Source organism: Chrysemys picta, chromosome 1, assembly GCF_011386835.1.
Source record: "Chrysemys picta bellii isolate R12L10 chromosome 1, ASM1138683v2, whole genome shotgun sequence".
Taxonomy (NCBI): Eukaryota; Metazoa; Chordata; order Testudines; family Emydidae; genus Chrysemys; species Chrysemys picta.
Window position 1 is genome coordinate 145,764,078 of NC_088791.1, and position 19,132 is coordinate 145,783,209.

General features: G+C 52.9%; 1 protein-coding gene across 4 annotated transcripts in view; it reads left to right on the plus strand.

The window, feature by feature from the left end:
* The first annotated feature begins 17,847 nt into the window (after positions 1–17,847).
* The window catches only part of MAN1A2 (mannosidase alpha class 1A member 2), a 300,076-nt gene continuing 298,791 nt past the window's right edge, over positions 17,848–19,132 (plus strand). For 3 of the 4 annotated variants that reach the window (XR_255681.4, XM_005292739.4, XM_005292740.4), the window contains exon 1: positions 17,960–18,416. Coding sequence is in view for 2 of the 4 variants with exons in the window: in XM_005292739.4 (XP_005292796.1) it covers positions 18,109–18,416 (308 nt within the window). In the remaining 2 variants the exon portion in view is untranslated. Of the gene's footprint in view, positions 18,417–19,132 lie in introns of all 4 variants that reach the window. The other variant, XM_042852063.2, reaches the window with a different exon arrangement.

Here is a 19,132-nt window from a genome sequence, read left to right on the forward strand (position 1 = left end):
CTCAGGGGTCCAGTTACCAGCAGTTAGAAAGGTGGCAACTTTACTGGAGACCCATACCCCAGGAAGAGCAGATTAAGGGGGTGATAGGCAGGTTATTAGAGGGGCACCCCAAAGACTATTTTTCAGGGTAACATAAATAGCACTAGGTCACAGGAATGTTGACCTAGATACTGCTGCATTGGGAGGTGGATTACCTATGACAACAGGTTCAGCATAGGCAGTGCCTACAGTGAAGTGTTACATTGGCACCGCTGTAGCGTTTTAAGCATGGCCATTGTGACGTTCCCCTCTGCTGTTATCCAGATGGGTGATGTGCTAGGTCACTCCAATCCTTGACTCTGGGAGCCAGCCTTACCCTGTTTTGCTGTGAGAACCCCCACTGCTGAGCTGTTCACGCACAGCCTCTGGCATGCAAGCTGCTCCTTGGATTGTGCAACCAAATGACACTAGCCAATAGCTCCGGTCCCAGATGCAACCCTAGGAACTTCCGTCTTGCAGTTTCCAGTTATGCCCTCTGGTTGCTGCAAGCTTATATGAGTTCATCAATTTAACTAACCAATTGATATGTACCAGGCTTGTTATCCCAAGGAGAGTCTGACATGCTTCAAATCAAACACAGTGCTTCTGGTAGAATAAACAAACACATTTATTAACTATAAAGATAGATTTTAAGCGATTATAAGCCAAAGCATAACAAGTTAGATTTGGTCAAACGAAATAAAAGCAAAACACATTCTAAGCTGCTCTTAACACTTTCAGTGCCCTTACAAACTTAGATGCTTCTCACCACAGGCTGGCTGGTTGCTCTTCAGTCAGGCTCTCCTCTTTGATCAGTGCTTCAGTCACTTGGTGTGGTGGTGTCTGTAGATGTAGGTGGGAGAGAGAGAGAGAGAGCATGGCAACTGTCCCTCCCTTTTATCAGGTTCTTTCTTTCCCCTGGGCTTTGCCCATCCTCCTTCAGAGTCAGATGAGAATTACTTCATCGCAGTCCCATACTGACCAAAGGAAGGGGGGTGACTCACTGGAGAGACCAACAGACCTTTTTGTTGCTGCCTAAGCCAGCGCCCTTTGTTCCTGTGAGGCTGGGCTGGATTTGTCCCATACATGCCCTGATGGATTCTATGAGGTGTGAACTGCATTTCTGCTCTTGGAGAGTTTTTGCCTGGGCTTATTTTAAGCCATGAGGATACATTTTCAGCCTCATAACTACATACATGAAATTATAACCTATAACATTACTGTAACAACAATGCTCAGTGCATCATGAGCATTCTGAAGACACCCAACACGACAAACTTTGCATTGGATACCACACAATCATTTTACAAGGATGAACATGGGGGTCCTGGGTGTTCCCCTGAAGTACAGAGCATCACAGACCTATCCCAATTCTTCAGCAAATTAGATGATTTGGCAGATACTCCGTGACATCCAAAACTAGCACTTTCAGTATAACATTTGATATTGCTCCGCTTGAGATTCGTTTTTGGAATATGTTCAGTATCCGTAGTATTTCTATCCTATCAAAGGTTCACCCTGTCAACCCCCAACCTTGGCTTTCATCCCCCACCCCCAAATACCTGTTTTCTCCACTTTTGCTTGCATGTTATGGAGCATCTCTAGGGGAAAAAAAAACCATGACTAGACTGATTTCCTCCATTAGTAATTTGTTTTCTCCTCCATCACTTTGGTCATCTTTCTAGCTAAACAACTCTACTTCTCCAACTTAACCATGCTCTCAATTCTAGACCCACCTTTGATTCACGCCTCAAGCCCTCCCCTCCTTCTGTTCCTCCTCTTTCTTTCCTCACAGGATCTTGCTGATTTACTCCAAGAGAAAACTGACAATATGATGTGACTTTCCACTCCTCTCTACTTCTCTTCATTCTTCCCCTGCTATTACTCCTTTCCCCTTCTCACCATAACAGATGCAAAAGTTTCTCATCTGCTCAACTCCTCTGACCTTTCCACTTCCTCCAGTGATTCTCCTGATCTTTACACCCACTCCCATCCCTTCCTGTAGTCTTCTCTTTAACCTCTCACTCTCCCCTCAAAATTCAAATATGCTTTAGTTTATTTAGTTTAGTTTAAAAAAAACTCATCCTTGACTCACCTTGCCTCTCTAGCAACTACCCCATCTCCCTTTTCCCTTATCTCTAAGCTCATAGAACGCATTGTCTACAATCACTGTCTGGGGTCCTTCCCCTCCAATTCCATCCTAGACCCCTCCAATCTGGCTTCCGCCCCTTGCTCTCCACTGAAGCCAAATTCTCTAATCACCTCTTCCTACACAAATCTAAAACCAGCACTCCGTCCTCATCCTCTTTGACTTGTCAGCTGCCTTCACGCTGTCAGCTATGCTCTTCTTGAAATCTTTTCTTCCCTTGGTTTACATGGCTCTGTCCTCTTCTGGTTCTTTAGTATATCCTTTGGAGGATCCTCCTCATTCCTACATCCAACTTCGTTTGGAAGGTTCCACAGAGCTCTGTCCTTAGTCCCTTTCTCTTCTCCCACTACACCTCGTATCTTGGTAATCTCAGTAAGAAACATAAATTCAACTACCATTCAATGACTCACCCATCTTCCTCTCCACTCAACAGTACCAGGTTTACAATGGCACCAGTGGCACCACGGAGCCAGGCCCATGCTCCGAAGGGGCCCCAGCCTGCTCCGCTTGCTCTGTGCTCCGAGACCCTGCCAGCCCACTGGCCCTCCTGCCTACCACTTGCGCCTCTCAGTCTGCCCACCGGCCGGCCGAGAGCTCCTCTCCACCCCCTGGCCAGACCCAAGTGCACCTCTGGCTCTGGGCAGTCTCTGCTTCCTACCACCTGTGAGGCCCTGTGTGACGAAGTGGTACTGTTCTTAATGTTTTCCCCATTTTCCCCTATGTAGTTCTTAAGTATCTAGTTGGTGGGATAAGGGTGTATGGTTGCTGCAGAGCAAAGGGCCAGTGCACATAAATGCCCGACACTCTGTCTCCTAGCAACTGATGGCCTGGGCCCCTCCTCTGCAAAGGTGCCAACTGAAGGTGTTGGAGACAAAGGGATCAGGTGACCTCCTGGCTTTGGAAAGAGACAAAGCCCAAAGAAGGAGGGGCTGGACGGGGGTTGGAGTTTGGAGCTGGCTGGGGCCTAGGAGTGAGGGCAAACAGGGGGCTGCCTCACTGGGCCCCAGAATGGACCCGGCTGAGGAGTCCCGTTTGCTGAACCTACACGCTCTGTTTTAGACCATGTTCCTGTCATCTAATAAACCTGTTTTACTGGCTGGCTGAGAGTCACGTCTAACTGCAAAGTGGGGGGTGCAGAATCCTTTGGCTTCCCCAGGACCCCGCCTGGGTGGACTCGCTGTGAGAAGCGCACGAAGGGGCATATGCTGAATGCTCCCAGGAGGTAAAGCCATGTGAGCTTCTTGCCCTGAAGACGGTCTGCTCCGCGGGAGAGGAGGCTCCCCAAAGTTCTGACTGGCTTTGTGGGGAGCAGTTCCAGAGCATCGCCCAGGGACTCCGTGACAACTGGTGGCAGCGGTGGGATGTACGGCACCCCGTAAATGGCGCTTCTTGCAGTAAGTGACTGGGAAGCAGTAAAACAGAGGGGGGATGGTTTTAGGGGGCGACTAACCCCTAGGAGTGTGTGACCAGCGAGAAGGACTGTTGGAGTAACGGGGTCTCCCTGAGGACTGCAGCGAGCAGTCTCAGGGGCGGAGGAGCTTGCCGCTTGATCCTGGAAGAGAGAAGGACTTTTGCTGTAACAGGGTTCCCCTGGGGATTGCAGCGAGCGGTCCCAGGGGCAGAGGAGTCTGCAGCTCGACCCCGGCAAAGAGGTGGTGACCACGAGAAGGGCTGGCACACTATGGGTTCTTCCTGGAAACCATGGGGGAGCTAAGAGCACACAGGCCTCTGAGTCCAAAGCAACTTGGGAACAGCGGAGTGATGGCCTATCACCATCTCCTCAAAAAGGACATTGTAATCCTGTGCAAAAAGAAAGGATTACACATTGGAAAGTTCACCAAGGCCCAGTTAACGTGCAGCTGGAGGATGAGGACCGCTCTAAGGAGCAGATTCCTGACCCAGATGGGGCTCCAAGAGGATCTGGGAGCAGCTAAAGCAGTAGCCAGGCATCCCCAAGAGTCTGATCCCCAACCAGACGGGGGCCTTTATGATCGGGTTCCCCATCAGGGGATCGGAGACAGATGGGACTGGAGCTGAGTCTGAGAGAGTGAGAGGACTGTGAGAAAAAGCAAGAGCCCGAGGAAAAGCTGCAGAAAAAGCAACAGCAGCATGGACTGGTGATGGTGGAGCGAAGAGGCATAAGGGGCTCCCCAGGGGTGAGTGGAAATAGACCCCAGGCTGCCAGTTCCGCAGGGAGCCTCAACACTAAATTGCTGCCCTTGGTTAAGGAGAGAGGAGATGTGGATGCCCACCACACGGCCTTCACGCAGGCTGGTGATTTGAAGCAGGGGGACCCTGCGGAAAAGCCCTGGTATCTAGCTCCCTTGCTGGGTCCCAAGGTCATAGATGCTGTCAGCCAGATGGGTGGGGTGGTAAACAGGCTCCCACTCCTGTCCCCGGCCTATATGTCTGCATGGAGTTTCCTGGGCTCAGGCCCCTCGGACCCCCAGGGGGAGTGGAAGGTAATGGTCAATGGGGAGACATGCCTGGGGTGGCAAGACCCTGGGACAAAAAGAACTGTTGTCGGACCCCAGGTGGTGCAGCCGCAAATGCTGAGGGGCTGTGTGACCTGGGTGAAGGTCCCAGGGATAAAGCCCCTCACCCTGCCTATGGCCTGGATCCCTGTGCAGACCCAAGAGGATATCAGCTGTAAGATCCTGTTGTGGGGGTGACTGTGTTTCTTTGGGACAGGATCCAGGAAACCAATTGGCTAAGATGGAAATGGTCAGTAAAAATGCAAATGACCTGGCTGGCAGGAGGGAGGGGCTGCTGGGCTCAAAATACCTGCCTACTAGTAACCAGACCCCTGGGGCTGAGTGGGATGGAGACATGCTCCCCGCCCCCCTGCACACCATAGAGGGGGCTCATGCTGGCTCTGATGCTGTGACCAGAGCAGGGAGCTCGCTGCCTGGCCCCACTGGGACAGCAAGGGCCACGCTGAGCATGGTGGGAGCTGAAACTCCAGCTGAGTGGGGGGACACCCAGACAGGGCAGGTCGGCTGCCAACCAGGTTTGCCTGGTCCAGACGTGCTGCTGGGAAATAATTACACGGCAGGGAGGAAGCTACCAGGGACAGGGCTCAGGGGGGCTGTAACCCCAGGCCCAGCCAGCGAGAGGGAGCAGGTCTCACTCCCTTCTCCAGCAGCTGAATTCCAGACCGAGCTGCAGAGGAATCCCTCCTTGGAGAAGCTGAGGAAACTTGCTGGCCACAGCGCTGCAAACCCCCTTGGGGAAGGCTGCAGGGACAGAGTCATGTGGGAGAAGGGATTCCTGTACCAGGAATGGGCTTCCCAAGGGGAAGTAAAACTGTGGGAAATCGGGAGGCAGCTGGTAGTGCCCCAGAAATCCACAAGGTTCTTCCCTTTCGAGCTGCTGTATGGGAGGAAAGTGAGGGAACCCCTGGACCTGAAAAGGAAGGATTGGGAGGAGAAGGGGGAAGACCCCGGGGTGGATGGCTCCCACCTCAGGGAAGAAAATCTCCCCATCAGGTGTTCCCCGTTCAAAGTCACTGGGAAAGGAGCCCAAAACCTGAAAAGAAAGGTCAAGGACATGCTGGCTTTAAATGTGATCCAGCCGTTTAACAGCCCATGGGCCTCACCCGTGGGGCTGGTCCCCAAGAAAGACAGGATAATCTGGTTCTGCGGGGACTATTGGAAGCTTAAAGCCATCACCGTGTCCGATACCTACCCCGTGCCTAGGCCTGGGGAGATTCTAGACAAGCTGAGGGGGATGAAGGACTTGGCCCTGGTGTACATCAATGACGTGTGTGTCTTTAGCCAGACCTGGGAGGAACATGTGTCCCAGGTAAAGAGGGTGGGGGGCTGCCTCAAGGTAGTGGAACTGACGGTAAAAGCTGGAAAGTGTAAGGTGGGGACAACAAAGGTGTTGTATCTGGGCCACAAGGTGGGGAGCGGCTGCCCAAGCCCAAAGCTGGCCAAGGTCAAGATGGGGGCTCTTTACCAAGAGAGCCCGAATCGCAGCCCTCCAAACCAAAGTGCTGGGAGAAGACCCAGTCCCAGTTTGAACCCCAGGGGTATTGGGGTGGCAAAAGGGCACGGGCTGCATAAACCTTCCCACATGCGGCCTGCGAGTGCCATCAAACGCACTCGAACTAAGGGAGGGCATAAAACCGGAAGGGCCTGGTGTAACTCTCACCAAGAAATGGGAGGGGTGTTGGAGCGTCCATGAGAATGTTGGTGGGTTCGAACTTCCCCAGGTCACTGGCTGCAGTGACCCCGCTCAGTTCGGTCTCAAAGGGGGGAGAGATGTGACGAAGTGGGACTGTTCTTAATGTTTTCCTCATTTTCCCCTATGCAGTTCTTAAGTATCTAGGTGGTGGGATAAGGGTGTATGGTTGCTGCAGAGCAAAGGGCCAGTGCACATAAATGCCTGACACTCTGTCTCCTAGCAACTGATGGCCTGGGCCCCTCCTCTGCAAAGGTGCCAACTGAAGGTGTTGGAGACAAAGGGATCAGGTGATCTCCTGGCTTCGGAAAGAGACAAAGCCCAAAGAAGGAGGGGCTGGACAGGGGTTGGAGTTTGGAGCTGGCTGGGGCCTAGGAGTGAGGGCAGACGGGGGGCTGCCTCACTGGGCCCCAGAATGGACCCGGCTGAGGGGTCCCGTTTGCTGAACCTACAAGCTCTGTTTTAGACCATGTTCCTGTCATCTAATTAAACCTCTGTTTTACTGGCTGGCTGAGAGTCATGTCTAACTGCAAAGTGGGGGGTGCAGAACCCTTTGGCTTTCCCAGGACCCAGCCTGGGTGGACTCGCTGTGGGAAGTGCACGGAGGGGCATATGCTGAATGCTCTCAGGAGGTAAAGCCGGGTGAGCTTCTTGCCCTAAAGACAGTCTGCTCCAAGGGAGAGGAGTCTCCCCAAAGTCCTAACTGGCTTTGTGGGGAGCAGTTCCAGAGCATCGCCTGGGGACTCAGTGACACCCTGTAGTGGGGCAGCTGCCCCACTCCTGCAGAACAGGGGTTAAAAGCAGTCCTGGAGAGGGCTGCAGCTGGGAAAAGGAGTAAAAACAGCTGGGGGAAGCTGACTGAGTAGCAGCCACAGCTGGGGCCATGCCACTCAGGACACAGCTGGCCCTGATAAGAGGACTGGAGGGCCAGGAGCATCTCACTCTAGACCTGGAGTGGGAAGGGCTAGCTGCCTGGGGCAAGGTACCTGAGATGGATCAGGGCTGAGGAATAGGGCAAGGGAGCTGGGGAACTCCAGCCCGGTAAGCCCCCAGGCTGCAGGCCTTGGTGAAGGCCTATGAAGGTACTGGGGCTGCAGAGATACAGGCTGGGAATAGGCAAAGGCAGCAGGTTCTAACCCCTTGCCAATGATGAGTAGCCATTACAGACTGCAATCTGCCCCAGTGAGCGGGGGGGGCTAGATGATGACTGGCAGTAGCCACTGAGGAAAGGTGGGTTTAGAGGGTTGGGTAGGGTTACCATACGTCCTCTTTTTCCCGGACATGTCCGGCTTTTCGGCAGTCAAACCCCCGTCCGGGGGGAATTGTCAAAAAGCTGAACATGTCCGGGAAAATGGCGGCTCTGCTCCTCCCTGACTCTTCGGCTCTGTTTAAGAGCCGGGCTGCCCGAGCGCTACCGGCTTCGGGCAGCCCCCGTGCCTCCAGACCCTGCGCCCCCAGCCGGGCACCTCCCCTCCCGGGCTCCGGCGGCGCAGGGTCTGGAGGCACGGGGCTGCCCGAAGCCGGTAGTGCTCCAGCAGCCCTGGCTCTGCTCCTCTTCCGCTCTGTGTAACTGACACAGTGTAAGTTACGCAGAGCCCCCGCGGCTGGAGGCTCTGCTCCTCATCGGCTCTGTTTAAGAGCCGGGCTGCCCGAGCGCTACCGGCTTCGGGCAGCCCCCGTACCTCCGGACCCTGCACCGCCGGAGCCCGGGAGGGGAAGTGCCCAGCTGGGGGCGCAAGGTCCGGAGGCATAGGGGCTGCCCAAAGCCCGAGCGCTACCGGCTTCACGGTTTGCCGGGCAGCCTCCAGACCCTGTGCCCCCGGCTGGGCGCTTCCCCTCCCAGGCTTCAGCTGCGCTGGGGAAGCGCTGGCTGGGGGCGCAGGGGCTGGGGGCTGCCTGGCAAACCCTGAAGCCGGTAGCACTGGGGCAGCCCTTTCCCCCTGGCTGGGAGTGGAAGGGAGGAGGGGGCGGAGTTAGGGTGGGGAAGGGGCGGAGTTGTGGCGGGGCTAGTGGTGGGGAAATGGGCAGGGCGGGGCCAGGGCCTGTGGAGGGTCCTCTTTTTTTATTTATGAGATATGGTAACCGTAGGGTTCCCCTGGGAGGGGAGACCCAGAGTGTGGGGGTACAGCTGGGGCAGAACCCTGAGGTAAAGGGCACCAGGGTCTGGGAGGGACATGGGGCCAGCGGCAGGTGACACACCGGCTAGCAGAGGGTGCTCCTTTGAGAACCTGTGACCAGTGAAATTGACCAATAACCATCTTAACCACACAATGTTTTTGTTTTAGCAGGTGAAGAAAGGATTAGAGAAAAGAGAATTTTAGAACAAACCACCTGTGTGCATGTCTGTTACCCAAAGTACTACCATCCTATAAAGGCAGTCTAGGCAGGTTTAATTTCTGCAGATAGACCAGCAGGGTATAAGTGTCTGTAAATCTGGTTCATGCTGACACCCCCACATCTGCCTATCCCCCTGCCTATCAATAAATTCTGCCCCCAGCCCCCATCCTCTGCCTACAGCCCCCAATCTGTTCTGCCCCACATCAAATCTTCACCCACATCTGTTCTGCACCTCCATCCAGGCTCACCTCTGCTCCTCCTACAGTTCCTGGGGTTCTTCATCTGTCTCTCTCTGGACTGGAGGGATGTAGTGGGGTCCCCTCTCCCCGTTCCCAGGCTGGATGATGTAGGGAGAGGGGAGCAGGCTGAAGAGCACCACCTTACCTGGGAGTCCCAGACCCAATTCTCCTTCTGCCTCTCCATTTTCCCAAGAAGCAATAAAGCCTGGATCCAATCTTCCCACCCTCCTGAGGACTGGAGGTTTCTGGTGTCCCCTGCTCCACTTCTCCCTGGAGGCAGGGCCGGCTTTAGCAAGAGCGGGGCCCAATTCCTGGGGGTGTGGCTTGCCGCAAGCCCCGTCCCCAGGAATCTGGCTGCGCTCCGGCCGGAGCTCCAGCCGGGGTCGTGGGGCTTGGGTCTGGCCCGGAGCCGCTCAGCCGGGGCCGGGCTGGAGCTGAGCCGGGGGGCCGGACCACCTCTCTGAGGAAAAGCTCACAGCTGGGTGGGGAGACTGTGGGCTGGGTGCAAGGGGGAGAAGTCAGAGTTGAATGCAGGGCAATGTGAGGAGAAAAGCATGGGTCTGGGTGTGGGTCAGCAAGAGGGGAGTGCGTGTAGAGCTGCATGCAGGGAGATGAGAGTGGATCTGGATGCAGAGGCAATGTGGGGGGAATGTGTGGGTCTGGATGCAGGGCAGGAAAGAAGAAATTTGGGCCCCATCTTAAGGAAAATTCTGGTTGTGTTCCTGTCTCTGTGTTAGATCTCTGTGTGTGTATGTGAGTTGCAGTGGTGGTGCAGCTTTGCTGGTCCCAGGATATGAGAGAGACAAGATGAGCAAGGTAATGTATTTTACTGGATCAACTTTTGTTCATGGAAGAGACAAGCTTTTGACTTCCCAGAACTCTTCCATATGTAACAAGAGTGTTTAAGCTAAATACAAGGTGGGATAGATTGTTTAGCATGAGAGGTTCACACATGTTGCAGAACATTTCAAATGAAGTGGGCAATTAACTTCTCTGCAGTCATAGGGCAAAGGAGGGTAGTAAGCGGCAGGTAGGGTGACCAGATAGAAAGTGTGAAAAATCAAGACAAGGGGTTGGTGGTAATAGATGCCTATATAATCCCCAAATATCAGGACTGTTCCTATAAAATCGGGACATCTGGTCACCCTAGTGGCAGGGTGTGTTACAAATTGTTGTAATGACCCATAAAACCAGTGTTTCTGCTAAATCCATGTTTTTTAATGTCCAGCAGTTATGAATTTAAGTTCTCGGGCTAGTCTTTTGAAGGTGTTGTGCAGGGTTCCTTAGGCCCCTGGGAGGTGCGAGATGCCCTTTCTGGGGGTGCGAGACATGCCAGATTTTTTTAGAAGGTAAATCATCGAAAACACAAATTAAGCACAGGCACATAAGTACAACTACTTTGTTTAATCAAACCTATGTATTTATTAACATACATTTTTTATCGATTACTGTAATATATAAACAATATAATATACAAACAAAAATGTATTTTCAAGTTTTTAAGCTAATTGTAGAGGTGCGAGAACATATTTTGAGAACCAAAGGGTACAGGCTGCAGTAGAGCACTGCCTTAGGGGATGAGGACTGAGAGGTCAGATATGGATTGATTGCTTTGTGAAAAGTGTTCACCCGTAGACGATAGTGTTTTTGTCTTTTATCATTTTTCTGTGTGAGTTCATTCAAGAGCATATTTCAACCACGCTGTTGTGGAGGCATATGATGCACTGGATGCCTATCACATGTGGTGATAGGCATGTGTAGGACCCATAGCTCTTGAAAAGATGAATTGTGGGGGGTACTGATCATCATAGAAGAGGAAGATATGTCTGCAGGTTTTGTATCTGTTGTTCTGGAACTGTCTGGTGCCACTGAATTGGTTTCCTGGTCTGTGGGGAGTAGGGTTACCACTTTTGAAATGCAAAAAAACCAGCACCCACCACTGCCACAAGGCAAGCCCACCACAACCCGAACCCTAAGGCAACTCCACAACCCCCTTTTCCTTCAACAAGCTCTTATAGTATCTAGAGAGAGCACACATATAGGGAAGATTGATAACATCATTTTCTTACTTAAACCGCGGAAGTGAGAATTCTGCTGTATCTTTAGTTGGACACAGAAACTTTTAACTAGGGCTGTCAAACGATTAAAAAAATAATCGCCATTAACTGCAGTTTTAATTGCACTGTTAAATAATAATAGAATACCATTTATTTAAATATTTTGGATGTTTTCTACATTTTCAAATATATTGATTTCAATTACAGCATGGAAGCATGTCCTCTGGAATGGTGGCTGAAGCATGAAGGGACATATGAATGTTTAACATATCTGGTACATAAATACCTTGCAACCCCGGCTACAAAAGTGCTATGTGAATGCCAGTTCTCACTTTCAGGTGACATTTTAAATAAGAAGTGGGCAGCATTATCTCCCATAAATATACACAAATACTGCATGTGTCAATCACTTTAGCAGAAGGTTATATCTGTGTTCTTCACTGCCTTCTGTCAATCATCCTCTTTCCTTAAGAACTCCTGGCTGGCTCACCAAATTGTTACCCCAAAAATAGGTTTTGGGGAACCCCTAGAATAATCTGCCTACTGCCCCCTTAATCTGCTCTTCCTGGGGTCTGGGTCTTCAGGGTGGCTAAGGAAACACTTGGCTGAATAAGTAGGACTGAGTGGATTTGTAGGCTCTAAAGTTTTACATTGCTTTGTTTTTGAGTACAAGTATGTAAAAAAAATTTACATTTCTAAGTTGCACTTTCACGATAAAGAAATTATACTACAATACTTGTATAAGGGGAATAGAAAAATACTATTTCTTTTGTTTATCTTTTTACAATGCAAATATTTGTAATAAAAATAATAATCTAAAGTGAGCACTGTACACTTTGTTTTTTGTTGTTGTAATTGAAACCAATATATTTGAAAATGTGGAAAAGCATCCCACATATTTATAATACATTTCAATTGGTATTCTATTATTGTTTAACAGTGCAATGAAAACTGTGCATCATCACAATTAATTTTTTTGAGTTAATTGGTTTTGAGTTAATCACTTGAGTTAACTGGGGTTAATTGACAGCCCTACTTTTAACATTACATTATTGTGATGATAATGCAAATCTTTAGATGCATGTAAAAGAACCCAGGCAGATTAAATTATTTTTCTGGCAACTGGTAAATCCATAAAAAAAACCCATCCAAGCAGCTCAAATATGGGTCAGGAGGTAACCCTAAGGGGGAGCTTGCTTCTGATTATAATCTTGGCAAGGTTGGGGGAGGGTTTGGGAAAGATTTTTTTTTTTTTTTTGAGGCTGTGGTCCGCATGGGCTGTAACTGTTTGATCATTGTTACAGCGTGTGGGGGACTCAGGGCCCTGCCCCCAGGCTTCCTGCGATTTACCATAACTCTCAGCCAGTCAGTAAAGCAGAAAGTTTATTTAGATGACAGGAATACAGTCCAAGACAGGTCTTGCAGGCACAGACAACAGGACCCCCCTCAGTTGGGTCCATCCTGGGGTCTCAGGGCGCCCCAGCCCCTTGGGAGGTCAGAGCCCTGTCTGCCTCCCAGCCATCTCTTCAGGTAGCTCCTGAAACTCTTCTTCAGCGACCCCTCCCACAGCCTTTGTTCAGTTTCCCTGGGCAAAGGTGTCACCTGGCCTCTAACCCCTTCCTGGGTTCTTATGTTACATGCTCAGGTATTCTCCATCGGTCAGTTTCCCATCCCACAAGGCAGACTATCCTAGCCACACTTCCCTGTCAGCATTCACAGACCACAGCAAGAACAGTCCCAGTTTGTCACATCTTTCCCCCCTTCGAGACCGAACTGAGCAGGGTCGCTTTAGCCAGTGACCCGGGGAAGTTTGAATCTACCCCCCTTCACGTGGATGCCCCAGCATTCCTTTCATTTCTTGGTGAGAATTACACCAGGCCCCTCCAGTTTTACGCCCCCCCTTAGGTTGGGGTTGCTTGATGGCACTCGCAGTTTGCATGTGGGAAGGTTTATGTGGCCTGTGCCCTTTTTCCACCCCAGTACCCCTGGGGTTTCAACTGGGCTGGGGTTTTCTCCCAGCGTTTTAGTCTGGAGGTTGGTGATTCGGGCTCTTTTGGTTTAGAGCCCCCCTTTGAACCTTGGCCACCCTCTGGAAAGGCTTCTCTATGCTGGGCATGGGTCCTAAAGCCGTTTTCCCCTTGTTCCGGGCCTTCCTCCCCCTCTGACAGGGGTCACAGGATCGGCAGTACTGTCGGACAGTAACAAAGACCCCAGGCCAGTAAAAGCTTCGTAGCAGCCTTTGCTGGGTACGCCAGGTTTTTTGGTGCCCTGAGAGGGGAATATCATGGGCCCAGTACAGCAGCTGGTGGCGATACTTCTGGGGCACCACCAGCTGCCTCCTGATCCCCCCTGACTCCATTTTTTCTGGGGGAGCCCATTTTTGGTACAGGAACCCTTTTTCCCACAGGAACCTTTTCCGGCACCCTCTCCCCATGGTCTGTACCGCACTGAGGTCGGCCAGGTCCCTTATTTTCCGCAAGGAGGGATTTTTTTGCAACTCGGCCTGGAACTTAGCATCTGGGACAGGGATGGCCACCTGCTCTTTCTCGCTGGCTGGGTCTGAAGCCGCAACCTCCCTGAGCCGTGTCCCTGGGCGTTTCCTCCCCACCAGGTTAGGGTTCTGCGCCTCAGGCAAGGCACCCTCCCCAAGGTCAGGGCGCAGTGCCCCTTGCCGGCTCTGGCTACAGGTCATGACCAGGGCACCCTGGGGGTTGCTTGGCCAGTCCTCCAGGTCCTCCGCCATCAACACCTCAGTGGGCAAATACGGGTGTACCCCCACATCCTTGGGGCCCTCCTTGGCCTCCCACTTTAGGTGTACCCTCACCACAGGTACCTTGAATGGGGTCCCACCCACCCCCGTCAGGGTCAGGTAGGTGTTGGGCACCACCCAATCTGGGGCCACCACCTCGGGCTAGGCCAGCGTCACCTCTGTGCCCGTATTCCAGTATTCATTGACCTTCCTCCTATTCACCTCCAGGGGAACAAGGTACTCTCTCTGGAGCGACAGCCCCGCGCCCACCGTATAAACCAAAAACCCTGAGTCTGGAGCATCCAGCCCCCCAGAGGAGCTGGCTTGGAGCTCTCCTCCCTCCTTAGCAGGTGGTACTCTGCCAGCTCCCCTTTCCTGGGAATGCTGCCTCTTGCCCGGCTGGGTTTTTACCCAGTTAACCCTCTGTGGGTTCGGTCTGCTCAGTCTGTTCCTGAGCCTGGGGCACTGGGCCCGTACATGGCCTTTCTGGCCACAGTGATAGCAGTCCATGTCCCGTGGGTCCCCTCGAGTGGGTCGAATGGCCCTGACACCGGATGTTTCCCTTTGGTGGGGGGGTTTCCTATTTCCTCGCTGGGAGGTTCCATGATGCGTTGTGGCGGGCCTGTTCCTTTGGGACTCCTCTCGGTTATCCCCTGCCCGACTGTTTACAAACTTGTCGGCTAACTGGCCTGCGTGCTGCAGGTTCTCTGGCTTTTGGGCCATCAACCATCGCCTCAGGTCGGGTGGGCATTGCTCATACACGTGCTTCAGTACGACTAGGTCAAGCAGATCCTCTATAGTTTGGGCCCCAGCCGTTCACTTGTGGGCATATCCCTGCGCCCGGCTGGCTAGTTGTAGGTATGTGACCTCACGGGTTTTATGCTGATTTTGGAACCTTTGCCGGTACATCTTAGGGGTCAGCCCAAACTCACGGAGCAGGGCCTTTTTGAACAGTTTGTAGTCCCCTGTCTCTGTCCCTTTCAGTTGGTTGTACACCTTTCTGGCTGTGGGGTTCAGTGAGGGGATGAGAAACTGGAGCCTCTCTGCAGGGTCAACCTGGAGCAGCTCGCAGGTATTGAGGCATGTCCTCCCCCTCCTTACGTTGGGCCAGAAAGCACTTATCAAAGCTCTTTGCAGTCTTGGGTTCCCCCTCGCTCACCGCAGCCGGGGCCCCACTGCTTCTCAGTCTGGCCAGTTCCAGCTCATGCTGACGTTGGTTCTCCTCATGCTGATGCTGTTTTTCCCGTTCTTTCCGCTCATGCTGACGTTGTTTCTCCTTCTTTTCCCACTCCTGCTTCAGTTCTTGCTGCCTTAACTTGAGCTTTTTTAGTTTCAGCTCCCTGTCACATTCCAGTCGCATCCGCTCCCGGGACGGGGAGCTTCACCGGGACGATCCCCTGCTGGCTGCCGGGGTCAGGGTGCCTTCGGTATTCGCTGGGCTTCCCCCAACCCCTCCCCTAGGTATAGGTAGGCAGGGTCTCGGGATGTCCTTGGCAGCAGTCTGACCCCTCCCAGCCATGTCAGGCCCCGGGGCCCACGCTGCATTCGCCGGGCGGCTTCTCTCAGCGACAGGGCTCGGTTCATCCAAGCGATCCCTCTCCTCCAGCTGGGCAATTAGCTGTTCTTTGGTGGACCTCCCAATGCAAAGCCCCCTCTGCCTGCACAGCTCCACCAGGTCGCTCTTGAGGCGTTTAGCATACATCCTTCTGCTGGCCACTCGCCGGCCTGTGTGCTCACCGCTCCCCACAGTTTCCAGGGAGACCCCTAGTGTGCCAGCCCTTCTCGAGGTCACCACCTCTCTGCCAGGGTCGAGCTGCAGACTCCTCCGCCCCTGAGACCACTCGCTGCAATCCCCCGGGGGACCCTGTTACTGCAAAAGTTCTTCTCGCTGGTCACACGCTCCCAGGGGTGATAACCGTCTCTCTCTGACTCTTTAGTGCCTGGTCCCCGTCAATCCCCCTTTGTTTTACTGCTCCCCAGTCACTTATTGCAGGAAGCGCCGTCCACGGGGTGCAGTAGATCCCACCGCTGCCACCAGTTGTCACGGAGTGTGGGGGACTCAGGGCCCTGCACCCCCGGTTTCCTGCGATTTACCATAACTCTCAGCCAGTCAGTAAAGCAGAAGATTTATTTAGACGACAGAAATACAGTCCAAGACAGGTCGTGCAGGCACAGACAACAGGACCCCCCTCAGTTGGGTCCATCCTGGGGTCTCAGGGCGCCCCAGCCCCTTGGGAGGTCAGAGCCCTGTCTGCCTCCCAGCCATCTCTTCAGGCAGCTCCTGAAACTCTTCTTCAGCGACCCCTCCCACAGCCTTTGTTCAGTTTCCTGGGCAAAGGTGTCACCTGGCCTCTAACTCCTTCCTGGGTTCTTATGTTACATGCTCAGGTATTCTCCGTCAGTCAGTTTCCCATCCCCCAATGCAGACTATCCTAGCCACACTTCCCTGTCAGCATTCACAAACCACAGCAAGAACAGTCCCAGTTTGTCACAATCACATCTTAAACTGGTTCCAGGGTGGGATAACAGGTGGTGCGTGCGCATGTTTTACTTATACTGGATCAATTTACAACAATACTGGAAAGTATCAGGGGGTAGCCATGTTAGTCTGTTTCTACAAAAACAACAAGGAGTCTGGTGGCACCTTAAAGACTAACAGATTTATTTGGGCATAAGCTTTCGTGGGTAAAAACCTCACTTCTTCGGATGCATAGAGTGAAAGTTACAGATGCAGGCATTATATACTGATACATGGAGAGCAGGGAGTTACTTCGCAAGTGGAGAACCAGTGTTGACAGGGCCAATTCAATCAGGGTGGATGTAGACCACTCCCAATAATAGATGAGAAGGTGTCAATTCCAGGAGAGGAAAAGCTGCTTCTGTAATGAGCCAGCCACTCTCAGTCCCAATTCAAGCCCAGATTAATGGTATTAAATTTGCAAATGAATTTTAGTTCTGCTGTTTCTTTTTGAAGTCTGTTTCTGAAGTTTTTTTGTTCAATGATAGTGACTTTTAAATCTGTAATAGAATGACCAGGGAGACTGAAGTGTTCACTTACTGATTTATGTATGTTACCATTCCTGATGTCCGATTTGTGTCCATTTATTCTTTTGCGGAGGGACTGTCCAGTTTGGCCAATGTACATGGCAGAGGGGCATTGCTGACACATGATGGCACATATAACATTAGTGGATGTGCAGGTGAATGAGCCCTTGATGGTGTGGCTGATATGGTTGGGTCCTCTGATGGTGTCGCCAGAGTAGATATGGGGACAGAGTAGACAACGAGGTTTGCTACAGGGTTGATTCCTGGGTTGGTGTTTCCAACACTGGAAGATACTGACGTATGCTACCTGTAACATAACCTCCCTTATCAGGACGCCACTCGCCGTCCCAGTCTCAGGGCCAGGGCCAGGTCCAGGGTTTTGGCCGCCCCAAGCAGCCAAAACAAAAACAACAACAACAACAAAAAGCCCTGATCGCGATCTAAAAAAAGCCGCGATCGCGATCTGCGGCGGCAATTCGGTGGGAGGTCCTTCACTCCCAGGTGGAGTGAGGGACCGTCCGCCGAACTGCCGCCGAATACCTGGACCTGCCGCCCCTCTCCGGAGCGGCCGCCCCAAGAACCTGCTTGAGAAGCTGGTGCCTGGAGCCAGCCCTGCTCAGGGCAGACCACACCCTATCGCAGCGCCCCCCGCGCGCATCACTACCCCACCACTGCTCCGCCCGGGGAGGCAGCTCAGTACATCGGATCCCCCAACGCGCATGCGCGGAATGTGTGCGTCCTCTGTGGGGGGCTAGTGTAGCGCATGCGTAGCAGCGGGGGCAGGAGGAGCGGAATCAGCGTTGTCTGCTGCTGCCGTTGCCGTGCTTGGCTCTGCTCGGGGGCCTGGGCGGGGGGAGCGGAATGAGCCGTCACCTGGCTCGGCCTCGCGCACGCTGGGCAACCGCCGCCGCCCGCCAGCGACCCTCCTGCCGCCGCGGGGTTTCCGGCGCCCAGTAGTTACCGCCGCGGAGCGGCCCCGGAGCAGCGCCCGGAATCCGCCTGCCCGGCCCCGCGAGCCCGGCATGTGGCCCAGTGGGTGCGGGGGGCGCCGGCGCAGCCCGGCCTCTCGCCGCTGAGCCGGTCGCTGCAGGGCCGGGCCGGGCCGGGCCGGGGGTGGCTGTGCCGTGACCGAGCGGCCCGGGGCGAGGAGCAAGGGGACGGCGCCTGCTGAGCTGGTGTGGGGAAGCCAAGGGTGGACGCGCCGGCGGTTGGATCGGCGCACGGCTCGGTGAGCGCTGAACAGCTGCGGTTTGCCGCTCTCCGGCTGCCCCGGTCCTGGCTGGCGGATATGAGATGATATAAACTCTCCGGTCCGCTGTTAGAGGGACAATGACCACCCCCGCTCTGCTGCCCCTGTCTGGGCGTAGAATCCCCCCCCTGAACCTTGGGACCTCCTCCTTCCCCCACCACAGGGCTACCTTGAGACTGTCCGAAAAATTTATCCTCCTCCTCATTCTTAGTGCCTTCATCACCCTCTGTTTTGGGGCATTCTTCTTCCTCCCGGATTCTTCCAAACACAAACGCTTTGATCTGGGTTTAGAGGATGTGTTAATTCCTCACGTGGATACCAGCAAGGGGGGCAAAAACCTTGGAGGCTACTTGATCCACGGGCAAGGACACGATGAGCACAGGCACAGGTATAATGTATACACATGGTTTTGTTTGTTTCACGTAAGAAAACAATGCCTGATCTTGCTGTCATTTGAGTGACTATAAGTGGGAATAGGATTTGGTCCAAAGAAAACCTAGTAAAGAGGACTGCGGTTGGCCTACTGTTTAATGTGGTTTTCCTTTTGCCGTTTCCAGGAAAATGTAGCTCTACCTAGATGGCATAATTTTCTTCTGACAAGTGTAAAAGTCACGGTTGCTTAATCATGGCTGAAAGGGATACTGTAATGTAAGGAGCATAGTGACTTTTGGGTGGGCCCACAAGTGGAGAGTCACCTCATATAGCCTTGCTCTCATGAACATGAAATATCCATAGTATTTATTCTCTGTATATTTCCTGAATGTCTTTCTGCTTCTGAGTTCTTTGTGCCTCTCCCCATACCTGTCTTCCCCAAGCTGCTACATGTGAGGCTGTTTGGGGTCCCTTAGCTCCTGGGCCCTTGTCCACCATGATTCTGTCTCCTTCAGGCTCTCAACCCCTGGCCCTAATTTGTGCTGCTGTTTTGGGCAGGTGTTAGTAAGCCAGGTGGTTGCCTTTTCTCCCTGTTTTAGCTTCCTAACTATCTCAGCAGAGCAAGAGAAGTAACGTGAGAGAGAACCTGCAGCTATGAGAACAAACTGAGGTGGCAGCGATTGGGATTTTTCTATTGATGGTCACTAGTGGAGGGACACCATAATTAATCAC